The sequence below is a fragment of the Corapipo altera genome, unplaced genomic scaffold (genome assembly GCF_003945725.1).
Source record: "Corapipo altera isolate COAL_440 unplaced genomic scaffold, ASM394572v1 22b, whole genome shotgun sequence".
NCBI classification, from domain to species: Eukaryota; Metazoa; Chordata; class Aves; order Passeriformes; family Pipridae; genus Corapipo; species Corapipo altera.
In genome coordinates this window covers 27,816,889-27,839,807 of record NW_020884876.1, presented here as the reverse complement: position 1 = coordinate 27,839,807, position 22,919 = coordinate 27,816,889, and the positions used below count along the sequence as shown (strand labels likewise).

The 22,919-nt window shown below is 39.9% G+C and overlaps 1 protein-coding gene across 2 annotated transcripts in view; it reads left to right on the top strand.

The window, feature by feature from the left end:
* Positions 1–21,497, top strand: part of LOC113943924 (melanopsin-like) — a 43,548-nt gene extending 22,051 nt beyond the window's left edge. The window contains exons 5-11 of one of the 2 annotated variants that reach the window (XM_027636340.1): positions 1,281–1,484; positions 1,912–2,083; positions 4,254–4,409; positions 5,045–5,152; positions 11,274–11,448; positions 15,242–15,391; positions 18,066–21,497. In XM_027636340.1, coding sequence (XP_027492141.1) covers positions 1,281–1,484; positions 1,912–2,083; positions 4,254–4,409; positions 5,045–5,152; positions 11,274–11,448; positions 15,242–15,391; positions 18,066–18,446 — 1,346 coding nt within the window. In that variant the 3' untranslated portion in view covers positions 18,447–21,497. The remainder of the gene's footprint in view (positions 1–1,280; positions 1,485–1,911; positions 2,084–4,253; positions 4,410–5,044; positions 5,153–11,273; positions 11,449–15,241; positions 15,392–18,065) is intronic. The other variant, XM_027636341.1, reaches the window with a different exon arrangement.
* Positions 21,498–22,919: the final 1,422 nt, after the last annotated feature.

Here is a 22,919-nt window from a genome sequence, read left to right as displayed (position 1 = left end):
CACCATGTATTTGTATTACCCTTTAGCTTGTAAGGGAGAAAGTAGGTAGAAAGGTTTTAATAAGTTGTAAATAGTTTTTTCGTATTAGTTTAAGGTGTATTTAGAAATGTATGTTGATATCCATTAGCATGCTTCTAGGAATCTCATATTTAATTAAAAGATATAAATAACGATACTCAGTTGAGGACTCTGCAAATTTAAGCTCCTTTCATACCAACTGCAAGAAAGAAAAGGTGATGAATGCTCAAATTATAGCTGAAATGTGAGTATAGCAAGAACCTCAGAAGGCTTGATGCTCTGATTGATGCTGCTCAACACATCATTGGGTGAAAACTTACACAAAGTAGTGGTTGTATAACAGTGGAGCAAGCCTAGAAACCATGTACTTTTTTAGCAGCACAGAAGGGACTCCAGAAAGGACTCTGCTTTAGTTCGATTTTAGTCTTGCTCATCTCCTTAGATAAAATCAGTGTAAATTATTGTGCTGGCACAAAGCTGACACAATGAAGCAATTGATTTGGATTGAGTGGGTTTCGTCCTTAGTTGCAGGTTCCTTATAAAGAATTTAGAAGTCTATTTTAAGGTTGAAACGGGTATTTTGACTGCCTGCCATTCCTAGTGGGCTCTTGTCTATAACCACATGGGCCAATGCAACATTTCAAAAAATGGATGATCTTTTGACATAGGTTTCTGAACTAAATTCTGGACAGTGTAACTCTACAAGTTTCATCTGGTAGTGCAATGCCTGAATGCAGAGAGGTAAAAAAAAATCTCTTCCACGAAAAAAATGTTGGTTCGTTTAAAAAGCAGTGCCATTAAAAATGGGAGCTGTAGCTGTTTTACAGCTGTTCTTTTAGTCATCAAATTTAAACCACTTCTGTATTTTTAAGCCACATTAACCAAAGTCATTTTTTGAAACACTCATTGGTCATTGGCAGACAGATGTCTGCTGCAGCCTGTTAAGATCAATATATTGGGCAGCAGTCCAGGAAAGTATAACTTTAATTAGATTGGATTTTCTTTGAGGCAGTTTTCCATTGACAAAAGGTTCCCAGTTGCAGCCTGCAGTGGAGTAGGACTTTTTAAAAACATATATTTGTATTTTATTTATATTTTTGTTTTTCTAATAAACAATAACTATGAAATAGTGAGGCTAAGAAATTCTTCTAATGAGAGAGAAGTCCTGAGCCAGGAAAAAAATGGGAGGTTTATTATGATGGGCTCTGAGAGAAAACGTGTCTTTTCAAGAAAATCCCTGACATTGCCATTTTCTGCTTCAGGCTGTGACTTGTATGCTTTCTGTGGCGCACTCTTCGGAATAACCTCAATGATGACTTTGTTGGCTATTTCTATTGACCGCTACCTTGTGATCACTAAGCCCCTGCAATCCATACAGTGGACTTCAAAGAAACGCACCATACAGGTCATCGCCGTCGTGTGGCTCTACTCGCTAGGATGGAGCCTGGCTCCACTCTTCGGGTGGAGTATGTTGTCTGCTCTCTGTCTTCTAGCGTTCCCTGTGTGGTCTGCCTTAGTCTTGCTTGGGGTATATAAAAAAAAGAGTTTCCTCACAAGTTCTTGGTTGATGCCTAGCCACCACCTAATGGTTTGTTGTCGTACCAGACATCGACACCTGCTGCACTTCAGATATCCTCTCCCCCCCTACCCCCAGGCTGTATTCAAGCAGAACAAATTGCAGGTGGAGTATTAGGTGTGCATCTGAGTCTGGCAGTCAGAACCTCCTCTCCATGTGCACACTCACATTCTCAGACCACACATATAACATTGCCAGCAGAGCTCTTGAAGGCCGTGAATACAGTACAGGCTTTATTTTAAGGGCTTAGTTGTTGGATCAGCAACTGTGCTAACTTTGGGTGTATGTGTGAATAATGTATTCCCTGTATTCCACAGGTTCCTATGTGCCTGAAGGCTTGATGATATCCTGTACATGGGACTATGTAACCTACTCCCCTGCAAACAGAAGTTACACTATGATTTTATGTTGCTGTGTGTTTTTTATACCCCTGATAATAATATTCCTTTGCTATTTATCTATGTTCCTGGCCATAAGACGTACTGGCAGGTAAGCAATGTAGCTGAAACAAGTACATATCCCTTTTCTTGTATTAGAAGATATTCTCAATTTCTTTGACTGTAGAAGTATCTTAATCAAAAATTAATCTGAACTGAAATTGGAACTGTAGTGGCAGATCATTAGCAGCTGCAACAGGAGAAATATTTTTGTCTGTTTAAAATCTGGAATGGATGTATGGATTTTGGAGCAGAAAAAGAAGTCTCTGGTGATTTTAATCTTATTCCAGTGTGGTAACAAATAGTGAATCAGATAATTTGATTGAGCTATTTGTATTTCAGATTTGCACTAAAAGAAACTTTGTCCCTGTATATTTTAGCAGTTTTCAGACCCAAGGAATAATAAATAACATGTAGCAATGGGGGCATCATCTGCCTTCGAGCTGTTCTGTAAACGTAACAGTCTTCATATTTTTTGACAGTTTTATTTAAGGCAGGCATCCCAGAAATCCTTGTACTTCACTCAAGCATCACAACTACATGTACAATATCTGACTATGTTAGTCTATGTTAGACTTTTTTTTCCACAAAAATTTTGGTCTATATTTGAAATGAAAAATCAACAGGGTGTTAGATCTGCAGAGTAACTTCATCCTGTCAGTTATTTTTCTCCTAATGAGCACATGGCTGGTGTTGTGAATTCTTCCTGCTGCTCACAGTGTCAGCAGCTCTCTGCATCTATCTGCAGGCACTTGTTGAATCATTTGGCTACATAACGCTAAATTCTGTTTTTCCAAGCACATTTATCTGTATACCTTAAGTGAAGTTCTTACTGAACTCTATGTTTTGGCCTTGTCTTGTTTTTTACACTTTGTGTACACATATTTGACATCAAGCAAGGGAGTAAAGAATGCATCCTTAAAACAATGGTGTCTTGCACACATGTGAAGCACAGTGGATATAACATTTTTCTATGCCTTTTGCTAACTAAATACAGAAAACTCATTTTATGAGTTTAGATGATTAGAGAGGTGGAACACTTCTCCTATGAGGAAAGGCTGAGAGAACTGGGTTTGTTCAGTCTGGAAATGAGAAGGCTTAGGGGTGACCTAATCATGGTCTTCCAGTACCTGAAAGGAGTGTACACGAAAGTTGGACAGGGAATTTTTACGAGAACGTGTAGTGACAGGACAGGGGGAATGGCTTCAAGCTGAGAGAGAGAAGGTTAAGATTAGGTATTAGGAAAAATTCTTGAGTGTGAGGGTAGTGAGGCACTGGAACAGGTTACCCGGAGAAGCTGTGGCTGCCCCATCCCTGGGAGAGTTTAAGTCCAGCCTGGATGGAGCTTTGAGCAAACTGGTGTAATGAAAGGTGTCCCTGCCCATGGCAGGGGGATTGGAACTAGATGATCTTTAAGGTCCATTCCAACACAAACCATTCCATGATTCTATTCTATGTTCACAGTGCAACAGGAAGAAGTTTGTTACCCTGCTGGCTGGTAATTAATGTCTTCAGCCTGAAATATATCTCCATTTACCAACACTGATATGTAAAAATTGTTATTTCTATGCTAAGCGATATAAAATGCTTAACCACACAAAAATTTTTTAAAATAAAAATGGAGTGTTTGGTGTGAGAAGAGAATTTGATTGGATGTTTTTCAGCAAAAATGTTAGGACTGCATGTTGTACTTCCCCCTGAAAATACTCTTCTCCAGTGAATAAATTTGCAGGTAAGTAAAAATGTCCTCCTCAGTGTTTGGGACAAGGTCTGCAGAGTTGTCAGGGTATCCCAGCACGTGTTACCTTGTGAACTTGATTTTCTGCAAGCTTCCCTTGAAAAGGAAAAGATGTAAGGCTTGATTTTTCCATCCAGCTATGCCTTTGCTTCCTCCACCTCTGAGAACAACAAAGGGCAAGACGCACTAATTTCTGCACCTTTGCAACCTGAAACCCTCCTTGTATTAGGTAAGGACAGTGCAGTCCCATCCTGCAGTCCCCAGGCATTCTGGCTCAGTCTTACAGGCAAACACAACACTTGCAACCGTTTTGCTACATTAATTATCTTCTAGAGTTTTTAAATATCAGAGGAAAAAAGAAGAATTAGAGTAAGGAAATATGAAATCTACTTCATTTTGCATATTGCTGAGAACATATTAGAGATGTTGCACCTAGCTTTTCCACTGTCCTGCTGAAATATCGGTATTTTTTCCCCTCTCACAGAGACGTTCAAAAGCTGGGGTCCTGCAATCGGAACTCCCACCTCTCTCAGTCTATGAAGAATGAGTGGAAACTGGCAAAAATTGCTTTTGTGGTCATCATTGTGTTTGTCTTGTCCTGGTCTCCATATGCTTGTGTCACCTTGATTGCCTGGGCAGGGTAAGTGGAAAAGTAATCCAAACAACATAGGTTATTCTGAAATGCAAATATATTAGTACTGTAACCCACGTGAAGCAGATCTCCATTTTGAAAGGGTCCTAAATAATTAGGGTCCTGACTGACTGGGAGCTTAAAATGAAAAGGAAAACACTGGTTTCAAACCACTTCTGGTCCTCTCTTCCTTCTGCAGTGTTTGAAACTGAGTCACTGACACACATTACTGTGCGGCACAGATGTTGCTGCTGAAAGATTTTTAGGTTTGATTCTGTTTTCTTTTTTATCACCATTCACTTTTCGCAGATGACCACAATGGGCGTTCTTTCATTGGAGTTTTGGGGGTTTTTTTGCTTATTGTAGAAACAGGGAAGGTGATTCTTTGTGTTCCTAGTCATCCTCAAGTAGATAACTAATTACTTGCATGTGTTTGATCTTCTCCAAATGAATGAAATCAAGTACATGCTGTCAAATTCAAGCCTTTCATCTGAAAAAAATTGCATTTGAATAAATCAACATTTCAGGGGTATTTCTTATAAAAAGAAATTACAGCACAAAAACAACCAAAAGGAGTAATATGTTCTATTAATATAGTATTAATCCATGGCATAGCTGTGTGTAATGTTTTTGCTTTGTTTTAGTCGAGGCAACACCCTAACACCATATTCCAAATCTGTGCCAGCAGTTATTGCCAAAGCTTCTGCAATCTACAACCCCATCATATATGCAATAATTCATCCAAGATACAGGTATAGTAAATATATAAGTATGTGTGTAATTGTACATTCAAATGTGTTTCTTTACAAGGAACGACTTACTCTCATTCCTTTAGCCTCACCCCATGCAGTGCCTGTTCCTGCACTGATCATCCCAGGATGGCATCTGGGTTGTCAGACTCCACGCCACCTGCACCAGGTACATGGCAGCCCAGACTGCACATGGAGCTCCTGATGTGGCCTCCAGGACTGGCCAACAGAGAACAGTCCCTTTCTTCTCTCTCACAGCCCTGCTCTATCCTGTGGAGCTGCACAACACCGTGACTGACCAGAAGAGGAGGTGATGCTCAGGTCATCTTCTGTCATGTCAGGGATAGCCACTAAAGAGTGCTCTCCATAGAGAAGGTGCCAACCAGAGAGGCTCAAAAATCACATCATCATCAATTTAAGAAGATATATATGCATGTGTTTGAGGTTTGATTTTCTGAAGCATTTAAGTTATTCTCTTTATACCAACTTCAGTATTAATTTAAAGAAGTTGCTAATCTTCAGGGGAAACCTCCTGAGAAGCAAACAGCATTTTCATAGAAGTTCTGTGCCTAGTGAGAGCTGTAGTAAGCCAGTAATGCAGACAAGAGTTCCCTGCAAATTAGAAAGTTTTCCAAATATACTGAAATGGCTATTTTTTCATTAATACTCTTGCTAGTGTCAGTCAACAAGTATTTGCCTTTAAAAAATAAAGCAAACATTTCTGAAGTATCTCTTCTGAAGACTTTTTCATATTTGTTTCATTTAGTTATTTCAGGAAAAGGCTTTCCACTCTTTCTTGTTTTCAAAAATGTTACCTTCGACTTAAAAACCTTAAGGTTTTACCCTAATAGTGTTCAATACGCAAAATGTAATGATCACTTCTCTGAAACACTTTAATCTTTTTTAGGTATGAAATATTTCTGAAACTATGCCTACACAGACAAATTATACTACAATTCTACTTATTATTACAGATATCAATTATTGTATATTTTAAAATAGAATACTGTGCTAACCCAGAACAGCCTCAATAAGCTGCATTCTTAGACAACTTTTCTTGCCTTTTTATTTCCTTCTCAAGCCTCTCACAGCCTGTAAATGAGTTTCTGAGCTGAAAGGTATGAATTCTGCTTTTTATCCGGGTTCTCTGAACGCAGTAAGGCGAGGGATAGAAAGTATAAAGATAACTTGTTCCCATGGAGTAGATTATTAGAAAGGTAACAATGCCTTGTTAAAAAGGATTTCCATAGTGTTGCTCTGATGGGAAACTTACAAGATTAGGTGAATAGAATGGTAATATAATACACCATAAAAGACACTTCTGCAAAAAACAGAAACCTTTCTCTTTGGAAAATGGAAGAAGGTCCATTAAAATATCTTTTGATAACTTCTCTAGACCATCCAAGTTAGTCTCCAGAGATCAACTCAGCCTTTCCCAACATTTAGGGAAAGTGTGAGGAAGAACCACCTTGTGTTTCAGAAAGGTCAGTGACTCTTCAACCCACCCAGGACCTGGAGTCATGCATAGTGTGGACAGAACAAAAATGATTGTGTTTTCAGTCATGTAGTCCTAAAAGGAGTTACAAAGTACTTTTGGAAGAGAATAAGTAGGCATGGTTGCTGCTGAATGGTTCTGAACAAGGACAAACTTACCGTGCACCTCCCAGACACTAAGCAAGCTAGAACTTCTTTTTTTGAAGTCAAATATTATTTAGGAATGTTCTCCCAGCTTCAGCTGAGAAGTATGTTCCCGTTACTGGCAAAGTAAGTAATTTCTGTTAAAACTACTAACTTGCTTGGTTTCCAAAAATTCAGCAGAAACAGGTTTTCTGGGGAGTTATTTTTGCAATTGTTTTTTTTTGTTTGTTTAACATGAGGAAAGGGATACAACCCCATTGTGTTCTCAGCCCTATTTCCAGCATTAAGTGAGCTTCTAAGTATTTTTTTTCAACTTTACAGCTCACAGTAATGTACTCAGAAGCAGCTGTACCTCACACAGGAAATAGAACTCAAAGTGTGCAATTTCTTCCCGTAGCTGCATGTAATGTTTTTTTGAAACACTGGCAGTGCAAAATACTGCATTATATGAAGGGGAAATACTTGTAACAGAACTGCTGTTCAGCAAATCTCTAGATCTTGTGCAAGTCTTTCAAAGCTTATCTACTACAAAGTGATGCTGTGTCCAAAGTTCTGACAAAACACAGGGATGCCATGGAGGTAAATGTGATAAATGTATAAATGCCACTAGATGGCAGGGTTAGTCATCGGTATGAGTTTTGTTTCACCCAAATGGAAAAACTGGTAAATTCCATTGCCTGAAAACTAGGATTTGGAACTTTCAAATTGAGTTCTTTGTTTTGAATGTCTGATGAATGACAGTGTGGTTGTAAGAAAAGTGAAATTTCTCAGAAGGCTAGTAGAAATACACCCAGAAAGGGTGAAAATACGGTCTCATGTAATTATAGAATGATTTGCGATGGAAGGTACCTTAAAGATCATCTAGTTCCAAACTCTCTGCCACGGGCAGGGACACCTTCTTCTAGACCAGGTTCTCAAAGCCCCATCAAACCTGGCCTTGAACATTTCCAGGCTTAGGGCATCCACAGCCTCTCTGGGCAACTTGTTCCAGTCCCTCACCAGCCTCACAGTAAAGAATTTCTTCCTAATATCCAATCTAAACCTATTCTCAGTTTAAAACCATTCCCCCTTGTCCTATCCCTACATGCCCTTGTAAAAAGTCCCTCTTCAGCTTTCCTGTAGGCCCCTTTTAGATACTGGAAGGCTGCTGTAAGGTTTCCCTGGAGCCTTCTCTTCTTCAGGCTGAACACCTGCAACCCTCTCAACCTTTCCTCATAGGAGAGGTGCTCCAGCCTGTTGATCATCTTTGTGGCCCTGCTCTGGACTTGCTGCTACAGGTCCACATCTTCATATGCTGTGGACCCTGGAGGTGGATGCAGCACTCCAGGTGGGGTCTCACCAGAGCAGAGTAGAGCGGTAGAATCACCTCTCTTGACCTCCTGCTTTTGATGCAGCCCAGGATACAAAAATTGGCTTTGTGGGCTGTGAGTGTACATTGCCAGCTCTGGTCCAGCCTCTCATGCAGCAGCACCCCGAAGTCCTTCTCTGCAGAGCTGGTATCAATCCATTCTCTGTCCAGCCTGTATTTGTGCTTGGGATTGCCCTGACCCATGTGCAGCATCTTACACTTGGCCTTGCTGAACTTCATGGTTCACATGGGCCCACCTCTCCGCATTGTCAAGCTCCCTCTGGATGGCATCCCTTCCCTCCAGCATCTCAAGCTCACACAGCTTGATGTCATCACCAAACTTGCTGAGGTGCACTCAATCCTGCTATCCATGTTGCTGACGAGGATGTTAAACAGGGCTGGTCCCAACACCATCCCTGAGGGACACCGTACATCACTGAGCTCCACCTGGACATCAAGCCATTGACCACAACTCTTTGAGTGTGACCATCCAGTCAATTCCCTACCCATCGAGTGGTACATCTGTCAAATCCATGTTTCTCCAGTTTGGAGACTTTTTTTTTTTTTAAATATCTGCTATCATAACTAACACCCTTCTCTATAAAGAGGCGTCTAGAAATCAGAATCTAAAAAATTCAAATATGGCTCAAACCAGTGATGTACAGCTAGCAAAGCAAGATGCTTTTCTGCACAGAGAATTGCTGTCACTGCATCTTAACACCCCAGCAAAACAAACAAGCCTTTTTGTGGGGTTTCCTTACCTTGTGCAAATGGAGGGAAAAAGTGCATTACAATGACTGTAACTGAAAATGTTACAATGACCTTTGTGCTAGGACTTGGCTTTTAAGAACTGGTCTGAGACTTTAATTGTTACGTTCTTCCCCATCCACCCACTCCTCACCAGGATAAAGGAGAAAAACACTTCCCTACCTGATAGGTAGTAACAAATGTGAGTAAATAAGAAATGTACTCAAAGTTTTAATTCATTAAATGCTTTTTTTGTGGGAAAGAAAGCTTTCACTTCTATAAAAACTTGTGTGTTGACTCTATATTCTGCAATTACTCTAACACACAGCTGTGTTTTTTGGGAAGTTTTAGGTTTTTTAATCATTCTTTCATAGCAAACAGGGAAATTCTGCATCTCCAAGTTTCCAACTTGCTCCCAAGTGAAGCACAGTTATACAGAAATGATTGGTTCAAAACTGCTCCACCATAAATAATGAATAATCATAAATAATTTTGATTTTCTCAAAAAGTTTTTTACACTGTATTTTACACTAGGTGACTCTTGTATTTCAGATTATAAAAATATCATTTAATAAGTACATCAATTTATACGTATTTTTTATTTCATACATAGAATTTAAAACTCCCTTCAAAATTCACACTTTCATCAAAGCCAAAAAAGTGCTCCTCAATAGTCCTCCCACATATTACTAAAATTGAAACTCTGGTCCCTCAAGACAATGTTCATATGTTGTCCTTAAAAATTCATCATCAGACATATGTTTCCTGTACCTCCAACATTAGGAGATCTCTGCATGAAGTCCCACTTAATGAACAGATTGATGGGTTTTACACTAACTTGAACTTACAAACAGTTTACAGGCCCAAGTAGCCTATGACACATGAAAAGCTACATCTGTGTCAGAGGGAAGAAGTTCAGCTTCTCAGACTTACAGCTTCTCTGGTAGAAGCAGAAGAAACATGTGGGGGGAAAAAAAGATGCAGCTTCTTTTCAGCACCAGCCTGAGATCTTCAGTATGAAAGGGAACTTATGGGAACTTGGCCTTTTTTCTTGTCCTGTAAACACATGCTGTTTCTCAGAACTTTTTATTTTGTGCACAACGTTAACTTATCTTTTTTTTATACAGCACCATGTGAGAGTAGCCTTCTCCCCCAGGCAGCTCAATGGGGCTCTGCCAGGTCACCAATAGGCGTCTTGGCAGGATCAGGAATGACAGTGCACACAGCTTTCTTCAGTCCTTGTTTCCAGAGTAGACACAGAGCTGCTGTTCACTTACCTCTGAAGGTAGAGAGGGAAGAGATGCAGAAGTCTGGTATACTGAGAGTGGTGATGATGACAAATATTTGGGTTTGGTGGCAGTGGATTTCTTTTTTTGATTACTAACTAGTGATCTCATCTTGTGATTCCAGAATCCTGTACTGAAATCTTAATGTTTGATCTTTTATGAGAATAGAAATGATGATTTCAAATTTACTAGTTATTCAACAAACTTGGTAACTATAGAAGCAAAGATTCTACAATACATGTCTGCTTGACTTGCATCTTAGTGTAAAGTCAATATACCAACATCCTCCATCTATCTCTAGTCCCCTGCATCAATTCTTTCCCATATGCCTTGTTGCTGCCTCACGTCTTGACTTGTTCATTTAGTTTTGTGCCAGTATTAGCTTCATCTGTTGGGCTGAAATAAAGGATTGGGAGGTGTTGGCGAAGTGTTGGAGAGGTGTTACACCAAATGAAGCATTCTGGCTAGCATCGCCCTGCCAGCTGGCACTGCACAGAGGAGGCTTTTGGGCTCTTCTGCACCATACAGGGCCAGCGCTGGGGCCAGGAGAAGTAAACTCACACAAACATGGCTGAGATTATCATTTAATGAATAAGAAAAGATTTGGGGTCTAGATCATACTTTTCATCTGTGGTTGTATTTTCCTATTTTCAGTAGGAGTTTACCGTAGCTGTTGTGATACAAATAAGTAACAATATCTGATTCTTCTGGCCTTCTCCCCCTTCCCTTTTTTCTACTCATTCTGTGCCTTTGCACAGTGAAGATCTTTGTACCAGCTACTCTGAAAGTTTTCTGGGTTAACCTTTTAAATAAATCAAAAGCAATCATGCTCTTCAAGGTATTTTCAATTCTTACTACTTATCCATGCAGCTCTTCCATATGTGTTTTGATACAAGGACTAGAAGCACTTGTTATTTTCTTTTCAGCCTTTTGAGTAGTTTCCACTAGATATACTATGATGTTGATGTGTAATCTGCAAGACCCCGTGAATCAAAACAGGAGCCATATTTAGGTGGTGGAAAGAGATGGTACTTTTAGCACATGAATTTCAAAGCCATGTCAACAATGTGACAGTTGTTTTTTTTATTCTCACCTTTTCCTTCAGAAAAACCATCCACAATGCTGTCCCCTGCTTGAGGTTCCTAATACGAATATCAAAGAATGACCTCCTGAGAGGGTCCATAAATGAGTCATCATTCAGGACCTCTCTCTCCAGCCACCAATCTCTTGCTGGCAGGACCAAGAGCACTTGTGTTTCATCTATTTCTACTGGAGAAGCTGTAAGTCTTTTCTTGTTTCCGCGAAGGAAAGTGAGTATAATGTTTCTCAGACTCCCAAAATATGCGACTCTATAAATACATATTCAAAATTAGAGAATGGAAAAGGGGGAGGAGGGGAGTGTAACTAAATGTTGGGGGTCATGTGAGGTCATTTCTGCCAAGCCTTTCTGGGAGTTTATGCATGATGATTTATGATAAGAGAAAGCATCCAGGCCAGCATATCTGCGTGGTTCGGATGCATAATGGGACCAAGGATGTTCAGGTTAAGTCTTTAATATGAATTAAAAAGCGTGATTGTCAGACACTACCTGTGTCAGGAACTACTGCCTATAATTTAGTATCTGACTGGGCTGGAGGACAACAAAATGATGTCCAATCCAAAGTCTTCAAACCTATCCAAAAACTGTCTTATTATTTTAAAGGAAATCTATTTTGTGTAGGATGGGAAATTTTTCATTTCTTTCCCTGGGTTTTAACTATGAGGAGCAAAAGATTCCTGTCCCTGGAGCATGGTGGGGTGTTTTGTAAGAAGAATACCCCAAGTGTCAGTAAGGCTAGTGACTGAGTGAGACAGAAATAAAAGGATCCCCTCGGACTCTTCACAGCCTCTCTCAGCATGACCTCACTTGCCTCTCTCCGTCGCAAGAAGCCGGCCTTGCCTGCAGAGGTGCTGGAAAGGTGGCTCTGGGGGGATGGTGGCAGCCATGGCAGGGTCCGGGCTGGGGCTGGCCCTCCTGGGGACCTGTACTGCCCCCTGCTCAGCTCGGGCATCAGAAACCTCCCAGAACAACAGCTGCCTCTGGTAAACTCTCACAAAGGTGTAAAACACCGTGACAGGCTGAGTGGCAAGCTCTTGACTCTCCCCTGGGGCCAGCAATCTGGGCGAGGATGGGTCTGGGTTGCATGTGACAGTGTTTTCAAGGTGAGAGTCAAGCCATGGAGTTGTGCTTCAGTGAGATTGTGACTGTGTCTGGTATTTTGGGGAAGACTGGGGTCTTTGATTTGGCAGTGGACTCAGGACCATCAGGAAAACTAGCTTGAACAGTGCACTGCTCTCAAACAAGGTAATTTTGCACCAAATTTTCTGCTGGAGAATGGAAGTTGTCATTTTGGGTAACAGCAACAGGGAGATTTCTGAACTCTTTGATGGCAGGCAGATGCCATCAAAACACACCGGAGTGAAAAATGCACTGGTCACTGGGTTTAAGTGCCTGAAAGGAAGGCTCAGTACCTGAGCCCTAATGAAACAAAATCTACCTCATTACAAAAGAAAGGTTACTTCGCACTCCAACTGCCTCCCTTGCACATTAACCATACGGCTGTATCAGTAGGCTTCCAGTTAAAGTAACACATTGCACTTCACTGGTTAGCCTCAGTTATTCAGTTTGTGAAGCTGTGAACTCTCTGAGGACAAGCATCCTCTTCCACTTTGTGATTATATCACATATCACAGCAGCATTCCTGACTATCACTAAACATCCTACAGGTTATGGTGTTGCAGACAGGTAGTAATGATTATAATTAAAAGAATGACATCTGCTAAATGGGATGTGCTTTGTCACTCAAAATTAGAAGTTGTTTTAGTACCATGCAATGGATGAGCTACTTCACAGGAGAGTCTTTGTCTAGAAGTGACAAGTTTTTGCTGTAGTACTTTATGAAATATGTCTACCATAGAATTTCTTTTAAATTAAAACAATAAATAGAAGAGTGAAAGGCTTCTCTTAGCCTAGGCAAAGCTTTTTTTTAGCATACTGCTGTTCAGATTTGAGCCCAAGCAATTTGAAGTGTGTGATGAGACTCTTGTGGAGTGTGACACTAGTGTATCACAGCGCATAGCCCAAGGATTCCCAGATTTGCTTACCTAGGCTCTCATAATCTTAAGGCCATGGGGATCACTTTCATGTTTGTCTGGTTCCTGCTATTTTAGGGCAAAAGACTTTAATGAGATAGGAAAAAAAGTGATTCACTTTGTATGGGCTATGAAATTTAGCGTTTGTCATGGCTCTTGAAGATATAAATAAATGCATTAATATTTCTATTGCAATGTGAAGGAGAATGAGATAATCTGTCCTGCTGATTTAATTCCATTCACAGACCACTGATTTCACAATGATGAGTATCAACTGTGATTGTTTCATAAACTGTAAAATACCCAGATTAACCTTGCCATATGAGGTTAGCATATGTAACAAGCCAATATCCTATCATTAAAAAAAAAAAGAGAATATTTTGTTTGGGATTGCTTAGCAGCTTGAGCAAACAGAGTGTGCACACATATCTGTATCTCCCTTGAAATCAAGGGGACTATTTGTCTTCTTACACGTCTGCTTCATTCACTGGTTGAGGTAGTACACATAGCAACATGGAAATGTGTTGACATAGTTTAAAACAGGGTTACTCCTCATTTTCTTATTTTCAACCTTTTTTGTCCCTTTTACCTTTTGATTTTCCTTGACTTAGTTTATTCCCAAATTTTTTCCCCATTATTCCTTTGTTTGATGTCAAATGAAGTAATTTCAGCTGCATCATCTGCCCTCATCCAAGAAGCTTTCTCTTCTTCACCATTGGTCAGTACTTGGATTTGATTTGGTCGTGTTAGCAGGTTACTGTGTGTGTTTGGTTGGGGGTGCTCCTTCAAGAGACAGGATAACGAGGATAAGAAACCTCAGCTTTTGGCACAACTTTGGCTTAGGAGTCTCAGTTAAAACACGTGCTGTTAGAGATACACAGAGCTGCCTTGTGCCAAGTTGACACAGTCAAAGGCAATTGTCCTTGGGGCTACTGACGTCTCAGTGCAGCTGTACAGATTTTAGCTGAAAGAGCAGCTGCTGAAATAAAAGCTAAGCTTGATGACTGGCATGACAGCAGGACTGAGAAAAATTTTGGAATGCTCAAATAAAATATTGATGGGCAAGAATGACACCAGCAACAGCTGTTGCCACCAACACTTTCCTCTATGTGTTATGTACATGTTAGTGTAGGGAACAAACATATTCACAAATCACATCAAGTAGCATTTACAGTTTGATCTGGCGAGTGAGGAGAAATAAACACATAGATGCATGAGCAAGGTGATGCAGAGGAATTATGCACTAGCTTCCCACTTGTGTGGAGCCCTGACTGTCTGTCTATCTGACATCTATCTATCCATATCTCAAATCTGGTGTTGAAAACAGTGGAATGATCCCATCATTGATACTCAATCAAAAAGTCACCACAAAGTAAGGGATGATGGACGGCCTCTGCCCAAGCCTGTAAATGGAATGGTTGCAATGTCACGTTTGTGCTTCATTGCTGGCATGCTCTCAGAAAATTAGTGCAGAGCCCACCCGTTGTTTCCCATGCACTAATGATGGTTGTAGAATCAAAGAGCTCATGGGGATTGAGAAGCCCCAGGTGTTCTGGATATTCTGCTGGCATGTATACAAATGTGGGTTTGGATCTGTCTGTGTCCATGGTTTTGTACCAGTTATGCAGAATGCCATAAGACATATTAAATACATTGGTTGTACTTGCTCCCATCTTTATAATTCAGGTGCTCTTCAGCTATAACCATAGCACAAACAATGAGATAAAAAGGCGTGAAAAAGATCATGGTGAAAAGAGATTGAATAATTTTTTATTATTTAAAAGATTTTTTTTTTTGTTCAGCAAAATAATCCAGACTAAAAGTCAAGCCTCTCCCCAGGGGAGATTTGAGTATGAGACCTATGTTAGAACAGCTTTAATTTTCTGTAAGTGAATTTGAGAAAGGTGCAACTGTGTGAAATCCTTCATAATTTGTGATTAGACTTGGAGCGATGTAGAGCTTGACCCTGTAGAGCCTGGTCATGAGAAACTGAAGCCTCGCCGAAGTCATTCCTTCTCAACAAGTCTGAGACAAGAGAAGAGAGACCTGCTCCCGAAGAGCTGCAGCTGCAATGCAGCAACTACTGAAAAGGTATGGAAAAAGGTCTCAGCTGAGGACTCTCTATTTTATTGTTAATCTTGCTGCAGTACATCATCTCTGGAATGATAATTCAGTCTTTATATGTTTATATCCTTATCTATTTCATCTATAGGCTTTATTTATACTGATTACAATGTCCTCTTCATCCTTGCTGTTATTACTTTTTTTTTCTTTTTTCTTTTTTTTTTTTTTCTTTTTGGTGTGTGTGTGACAAATGAGAACGCCAGTAATGCCTTATTAAATTATTCCAATGATACGTAGCCTGTTTTGGGAAAGCCAGCATCAGCTCATAGCTCTGAAGCTGCATTAAAGCATAGTCAATAGCATCAAATGTAAGAAGATGAGTTCTTTGCCTCTTCGCCTGTTTACCTACCCCAGCTTTGGTTCCTCTCATCCTGACCCTTGTGTCTATATAGTGGCAGCCTCCTTTCATAATGAAGTTAAGTCTGCAAAACAGAGTTTGACATAATAGAAGCCACCCTTTTTCTTCTTTTCAGTGTACATTAAAATGTTTTATTTTTGTTGAGGGGGAAGACAAGAAAGAAACTCCCATTTCTCCCTAAGTGTGGGAGAGTCTGGCAGCTGCCACCCTTCCCTCACTGAAAGAGGAGACGGTGAGTAATCAGAGCATCTTTTGTGGATGCATCACACCCATTGTCCAAACCACTGAGGTTTGGCATCGTGTTGTTGAGGAGCACCCCATTCCCTGAGAAAGTGGGATGGGAGCAGCAGGTCACCCACAAGTCAGCTTCTGCCAGATTGTAACATCAGTTTCAAAATGAGTATTTGTATGGGTGGCACAAGGTCAAGCACATATCAGCACTGCATTTTTAACAGACATAGGCTTACAAACACCCACACCTTGGGCAGCTACAATATCTGCTTCTGTCCCCTGTGCTGCCTTACAGCTCTGATGGTAATTGTCTAGAGACAGTGCAGTTTAAAGCAGGAGCTGTTTTGGAAATTTCCAGCCATCCGACAACCTGGTTCCCGCATGCATCCGTCCTGTCTTCTTCCATGTGTCTCATTAAGATCAAGTCCTGAGAAACCTTGTTCTTTCCCTGAAACTGTTGTGAACAGTATTGATGGAAAAACAATGGCTTCAAATGTGGTGGCAAGCAACATGGGCTCAAGCCTAATACCCAGTTCTGCTGCTCTGTAGTCCAATGTGTTCAAGGTTGCAGGCAAGTCACAAAGACAAGATACTGCCCCCTGGCTCGGAGAACCACTGGCTTTCAGTCTCACAAGGAAGGAGAAGGGAAGCAAATTTGAGGTGAATCTGCATAAAACTGTTCAGCAATCAAATAAATATTTCTGTGCTCTGGAATTTAGCAATTTTGTAACCCAAAAGAAGGCTTGTATGCTATACTTTGCCTTTGAAAGACATCTGTTGAATTACTTTGATAAATAACCCTTGAACAGAATAGGAGTTAATTTACATTGAATGTTCAAAGCCTCATTTGCTTTTCTTAATATTTTCAGCAGAGGTTCCTGTGTGGTATGAAGATTCTTTGTGTGTTAGCTAAATGCAATAGGTCAGTATTCATACTATCAGGATAAATATTTATTTGTCAGTTAAAATGTTTCACTGTGAGACCACACATTTATCCTTAAAAAAACCCCAACCAACACTAAAGAAGCCCCACTGTATCTTTAGATATTAGTTTTAAGGGTTTAATAGCATTACTGGATTTTCTGTGACTGAATTCCATTTACAGCACTTCCAGAAATGTTCAACTGCAGAAATACAAGTGTGAATTTAGTGAAGGGTCACCTTTTTGACTTAACAAAATATTTTTTTTAGGAAAATAATCTTATAGTTTGTTTCCTTTAAGAAGATTATCTCAAAAACATCTGAAAACCTTATGTACCTCTGAATTCTTTTTGATGACTGAGATCAAGGCTCCTTAATGAACAGTTGCATCAAAAATGTAAAAGCATCCTTAAAAGAAGCCAGTCAGTGTCCCAGGCTTGTTGCTTTCCAGAGCATAAAAATGCATGGGACTGTTTGCATACTGTGCACAAAGAGCTATGGAAAGGAATCAGGGAAGTTGCCATCAGGGCCAAGTTAGAAATCAGAAATCTCTCAAAATAGGTAGATAAGAAATTGTTAGCAAAGTAGATGTTTGCTGCTTCTTTGTTGAAGCATTCACACTGTCCAAAGTGTGAATGCAAAGCAACTGACTTCCCTGAGGCAGTACTAGGAGCTTTTTAGGGTCATCATGATAGGTATTGTCACAAGGATGATGAAAATAAAGAATACAGTGTACTTGAGTCTTATCTGAGATCTCTTCCATGAGAAGAGAGAAAAGTGTAATTGTCTGGTACCCTGAGACATGTTAAAAATAGAGTAATTCTTTTTTTAGTAATAAAATAAGTCAGATATAGACATATGCTTTTCTTCTTTTGTTTGCTTTGTGGTGTTTTGTTTTTTTTTTTTGACCTCTGCTGAAATTTGAGCATGTCTTCTTTTGCTTCATTTAACACTCTGCTTTCCAAACAGTATATGTTAGCACATCATGATCTTCCCTCTAGTTAACAATTCAAGTGTTTAGACAATAGGCCTGGTGACTCAAACAGTGATTAGTGGTAATGAGTATTTGTAGTACTGGTTTCCACAGTCATACAGAGTATGACAACACTAAAGCTTATGTCTCCACTCCAGGTTTTGCTCTCCTCTAGCTGTTTGGAGAAGGTGCTTGGGCAGCCAGGTCTACACAGCTCTCCTGCAGCACTTGTGACCAGCTCCCTACGAGCAGCTTCTCTGCCTGTCGGTTTGAATAGCAGCGGTGTCAGCAGAGGAGACTCAAGTACTTCACAGATGGCAACTCAAGACAGTCAAGCTAATGGAGTCCTGGACTCTGTCATTAGCAATGCAGTCCCTCGCATCATCATCATTCCTACCTCAGAGAGCAATCTATTTCGGGAAGAAGAGGAAGAGACTGAATTATTCCACTTTAATGACAAAAAGGGCAATCTGCTGGACTTGGAAGGACTTAGTTCATCCATGGAGTTCCTTGAAGCTGTTGAGAAATTTCTATCATAAATTTGTCAAAAGAAAACTTTCCAGTAATTATTTTCTTGGCATCTTCTCCACTTAATTATACCAAATAACTGAAGCCTTGTAGGTTAGGTCATCAGATTTTTTTGTATGCTTATATGGTAGTCACTAGGCAGCCTTCAGATTTATCTTTGTCCAAACCAGCTCAGGCATGGAAACAGGCTTTCTTTCACATTGTGCTGCAGGAAATGAGCAGTGGAAGATCTGGCAGCATGATCGAGTGGCATCAGTCAGATAGGCTGCCTGCTTCATGAGGCTCTGATTTGTTGCCACTGATGGAGGAGCCAGCAGAAGGGAAAATGACCAAGAGCAGCGTCAGCTGCTGAATGTTTCTGCTATCTGCACATGAAACAGCATTCCTATTTTGGCAGCTGTCTTCTGGACAGTGATGGGAAGCATCACAAGACCGCAGCTTTCACTAGCCCCAGCAGTAAGGCAGGTGGCTAGGTGACCTGAACTATATTTTAATCAAATAATTTTCAGCATTTTTTTGGCCATGTTTCATTTTTTTAAATAGGCAGCTCGCTAAACATAAAGAGAGAAACTGATGATGTAACTGGGAAGTGACTGCTTCCCAACATCTGAACTTTTGAAGTTTAGTGCTAGAAGTCTGGATTTTAGCTCAACATTAACATGGTCACCTAAATGTCAAAATGCAAGGTACTATGTGCTAAAACATACACTACCATAGAAACATTTAGAGCACCTTTAGAGCTACAGTCTTAATTAAATACATGTGGATCCTAATGAATCTGTGATTGAAAGGGTGAATGTTCACAGCTGGCTTGACTGTTATTGACAATAACAAAGTCTTGGCTGCTGTATGTCACTTATCTATTGAAGACATTCTTCTTATCTCCTCTAAAATTACCCAGCAAATGTCTTCTACAGGTCACTTACCAGAGGCCTTCTGAATGGGTAAAACCTCATCTTGGGAGAAAACTCCACAATTACTGTGGTGTTTCCTACAGGATCTGCACTCGCATCATTATCTGTGGTTACTAATTGTTCTCATTTTATCCGTGCTTCACATTATGGCTCAGGCTCACAAGACCCTCCTAGCATTTTATTCCTAACTGCATTCTTCCTTTTGTTACTCATTTTCCCATGTTGTCCACATCTTCCCTTTCAGTCTCTGATTTTCAAATGTAGACAACAAGTTGAACTATATTGTTCTCCACATAATATCAGTATATATTAGTAGACAGCAGGTGTTCCTCTGGATATAATAGTGCAAATATTTGGTCCAATGAGTCTCATAGCATTCAGACATTCAACAAGAGAGTGAGAGTTAATGTTTATAGTCTCGGTTTGTTCCCTTGTATCCTAGATTGTGCAGAGATCACTGAGAGCATTTCCAGGTTTGTTGTATGCACTGGCTGGTCTCAAGAAGTAATTTCTCTTTGCCTGTTTTCCTAATGCAAAAAAAAACCAGATGGAAAGCATAGACATTTGGGGTTTTTTTAATTCTTTTTTTCATTACAAAAGAAAATATCACAAATCTTGTGTGCAACAAGCTAGACAGGAATGCCACTAAAGAAAAAAATAAAACCCAAAGCAGTGTAGGAGAGAGAAGAATGCCTCCAAACTTGCAGACCTGAGGCTTTGCAGGATGCCAGCCAGCAGACTTTTGAGAGGGCTTAAACACTTGCTGAGACACACTGCCTAATGTAATGCTAGTACTATTAATGCTGCTATTATTTGAGGTACTCTGCTGTCTAGAGACCCTCATAAGAAATGAGACCAACATACTTCCTTACCATTGAGAGAAGAGGAGAAAAGGGTGGTGGAGCCACATTATATGTGTGGCTGCTGTGTGCAACCCTGGTGATGGTGCCGGAGGGCCAGGGCTCAGCTGGGGCAGCACCAGGCTGGGGTACCCACAGCCAGGCTGCCAAAGCCTGTACCCACTGGGTGCAGAGTTTTCTGCCAGGGCCAGGAATCATGCCAAGGTCATCTGCAATCAGGTCAGCATTTCCAAAAGCAATTCCTCCATCTGAGGACTAGAGCAGCGAGCAGGCAGTGCAGGACAGCTTCCAGGGATTGGGGATTGGAACAGGGATGTGCTTACTTGCAGCTCCTCGGTGCCAGGCTTTCATCCACTGTTGCATAGTTTTGGCAACAATGAGTAATCAAATATTAATTAAATATGATTTTAAGGGAAAACAGAGCAGGTTCAGTCCTAGGGTAAACATATTCTCCCACTGTCTTGGATTATTTTCTTTTTTTTTTTTTTCTGAACCTGCCCTCTCTGATTTGGGTTTTTTTCCTCTGTCAACTGTGTAGTGACTTTAGGTGCATTTAATATGCACAGCTGCAGTATCTCCTTTCTTCTTGAGCCAGATGTTAGGAAGCAAGTGTTTTTATAAGGCTTCCGGATCTTAGACCTGATTTTTACTGTTGTAAAATTAATCTAAATAACAATAGAAAATGCATTTGATGTTCCATGATGTAAAAGTGTGTCCTGGAGTAGATTTTGCACTCAGATTATGACAGACTTGTACTGGTAAAACTGCAGGCAGGGTATTGCCATAGTTTTTGACAGGATGAAGAGAGGAAGACCTAAAGTACTAGTCAACAAACTCCTCAGTATCCAAAATTTTACATTCTACTTGTTAGCCTACAAGACAACTTTCCAGTGATTTCTTGTATGTGTGTTGGTACTGTTAGTGTGTCTCAGAAAATTAGTAGGCTTGAGGCATGTGCAAAGAAGTGTTTCACTTTGATACTGTTAATGTCATACACAATTAGTACCATTGTTTCTGCAGCTAATGGCAAGATTACTGCTTATTTAAACTGAGGTAGGCTAAAATACCAAATGAGATAGCAGTAGAGAGATAAAACATAAAGTATGAAATATCACATAGACTTACTACAGTCACTGTGAGACTTTTGCAGAAACATTGGTCACGGAGTAAATGTGTCTTAAATTGACTACCACAATGCAGAAAAATTTTGGAAACTTCTCTGTTGCTGCATTAGAATAGATGGAACACAAAAATGTGCAATAATAACTGTTGTTTCCCATTTCACAGAAGAATGTATTGGTTCACTCAAATGGAATAAAAAATTCCGAGAAGTTAAACCAAACTATCCATTGTTTGTTTTTCTTATTTAATCATTATTTTTGAAGCCAGGAGGAAGAATGAAAAAGTTGAGTCAACGTTTTTGAAACCCATGCTCTGATTTAGTTAATAATAAGGTAGATATATAACTTTATTTTCAATCATTTAGACTGCTCACATGCAACCAAGCACTCACCTACTGGAGTGCTGAACATCAAAAATTAGAGTTCACTGACTTGGTAAAATCTGAAGTTGTTCAGCAGCTTTTGAAATACAATGACTTTAACTGGGATGTCAGGAATGAGACGAATGAAACTGAAAAAAATTAACCAAAGTCAATACATTAGAACTGTGATGGCAGACTTTGATCTTTGTCCTAAAGCCAAATGAAAGTTAATGAGCAATTGTTTGTTTCTGCTAAATCTTTCTATAGCACAGTTATAGGATATGTTCCAGTTTCCATAAGTAATAGAAAATCCAGACTACAAGTATAAAAATTTTCTCTTACCACTAACAATGGTATTTTGTTTATAGTTAAATCAATGGTTAGATAAAGTTTTCAAATAAGAAAATTTACTTACTTGAATCTTAATGAATCTTGCTGCCTTGGGTTGGTGCGAAGCAAGATCTAATACCACGTTCTTCTAGAAAGCTCATTCAGTTCCCATCCATTTTCTCCTTTCAGGAGAACACTTCAGTTAGAAAACCCTTCTACCCTGCTGTCTGAAAAAAGTTTATCTTGTAATGTGCAAAACTGGAAAATACTGGAAGGAAAATACCCTGGTTTTTAATTTCCTTACTCTTCCCCCACCCTTTTTTTTTTTTTTTAACAGCTACTCTTTACTGCTTCTTTGTGCAGGTTATCCTTGATATTTTTTGTCTGGTTCTTTCACAAATGCATGAAAGCAATTCGAGTTAGTGGGGAGATGGAAACTTAGGTGTGTGTTATGCAGTAGACTCCTTTCTCTGTTAAGAGCAAACAAAACTGCCCACAGTGCTTTGGTTCAGCAAGTGCATGGACCAGGTAACTGCAGGATGAAGTCAGACAAGGTGGAAGCAGCTGAGGTGCAGCTGTCCCTCCCAGATCATCTCAACACAAGCTGATGATTATTTCTTGCTTTGCATCATATCCATAGCCTCAGTCAATGTTTTGTCTGCACATTGAATGGACAAGTATTTAAGTGAGAAGTTTGGTGCTGGGATGCCTTTATTGTTCATTTCACATTTACCCTTGTATTAACATACACTATGGCTTATTAAGAATTGGGATGTCTGTCCTTATATTTTACTTGGTTTACGATGTGTCTAGGTTACTCGGGTTGCACTTGTTAGTGCTACGGGTTGTAACAGGACATGAAAAGCTGTTACTAATTCTCCCATATGCCAGCATGAG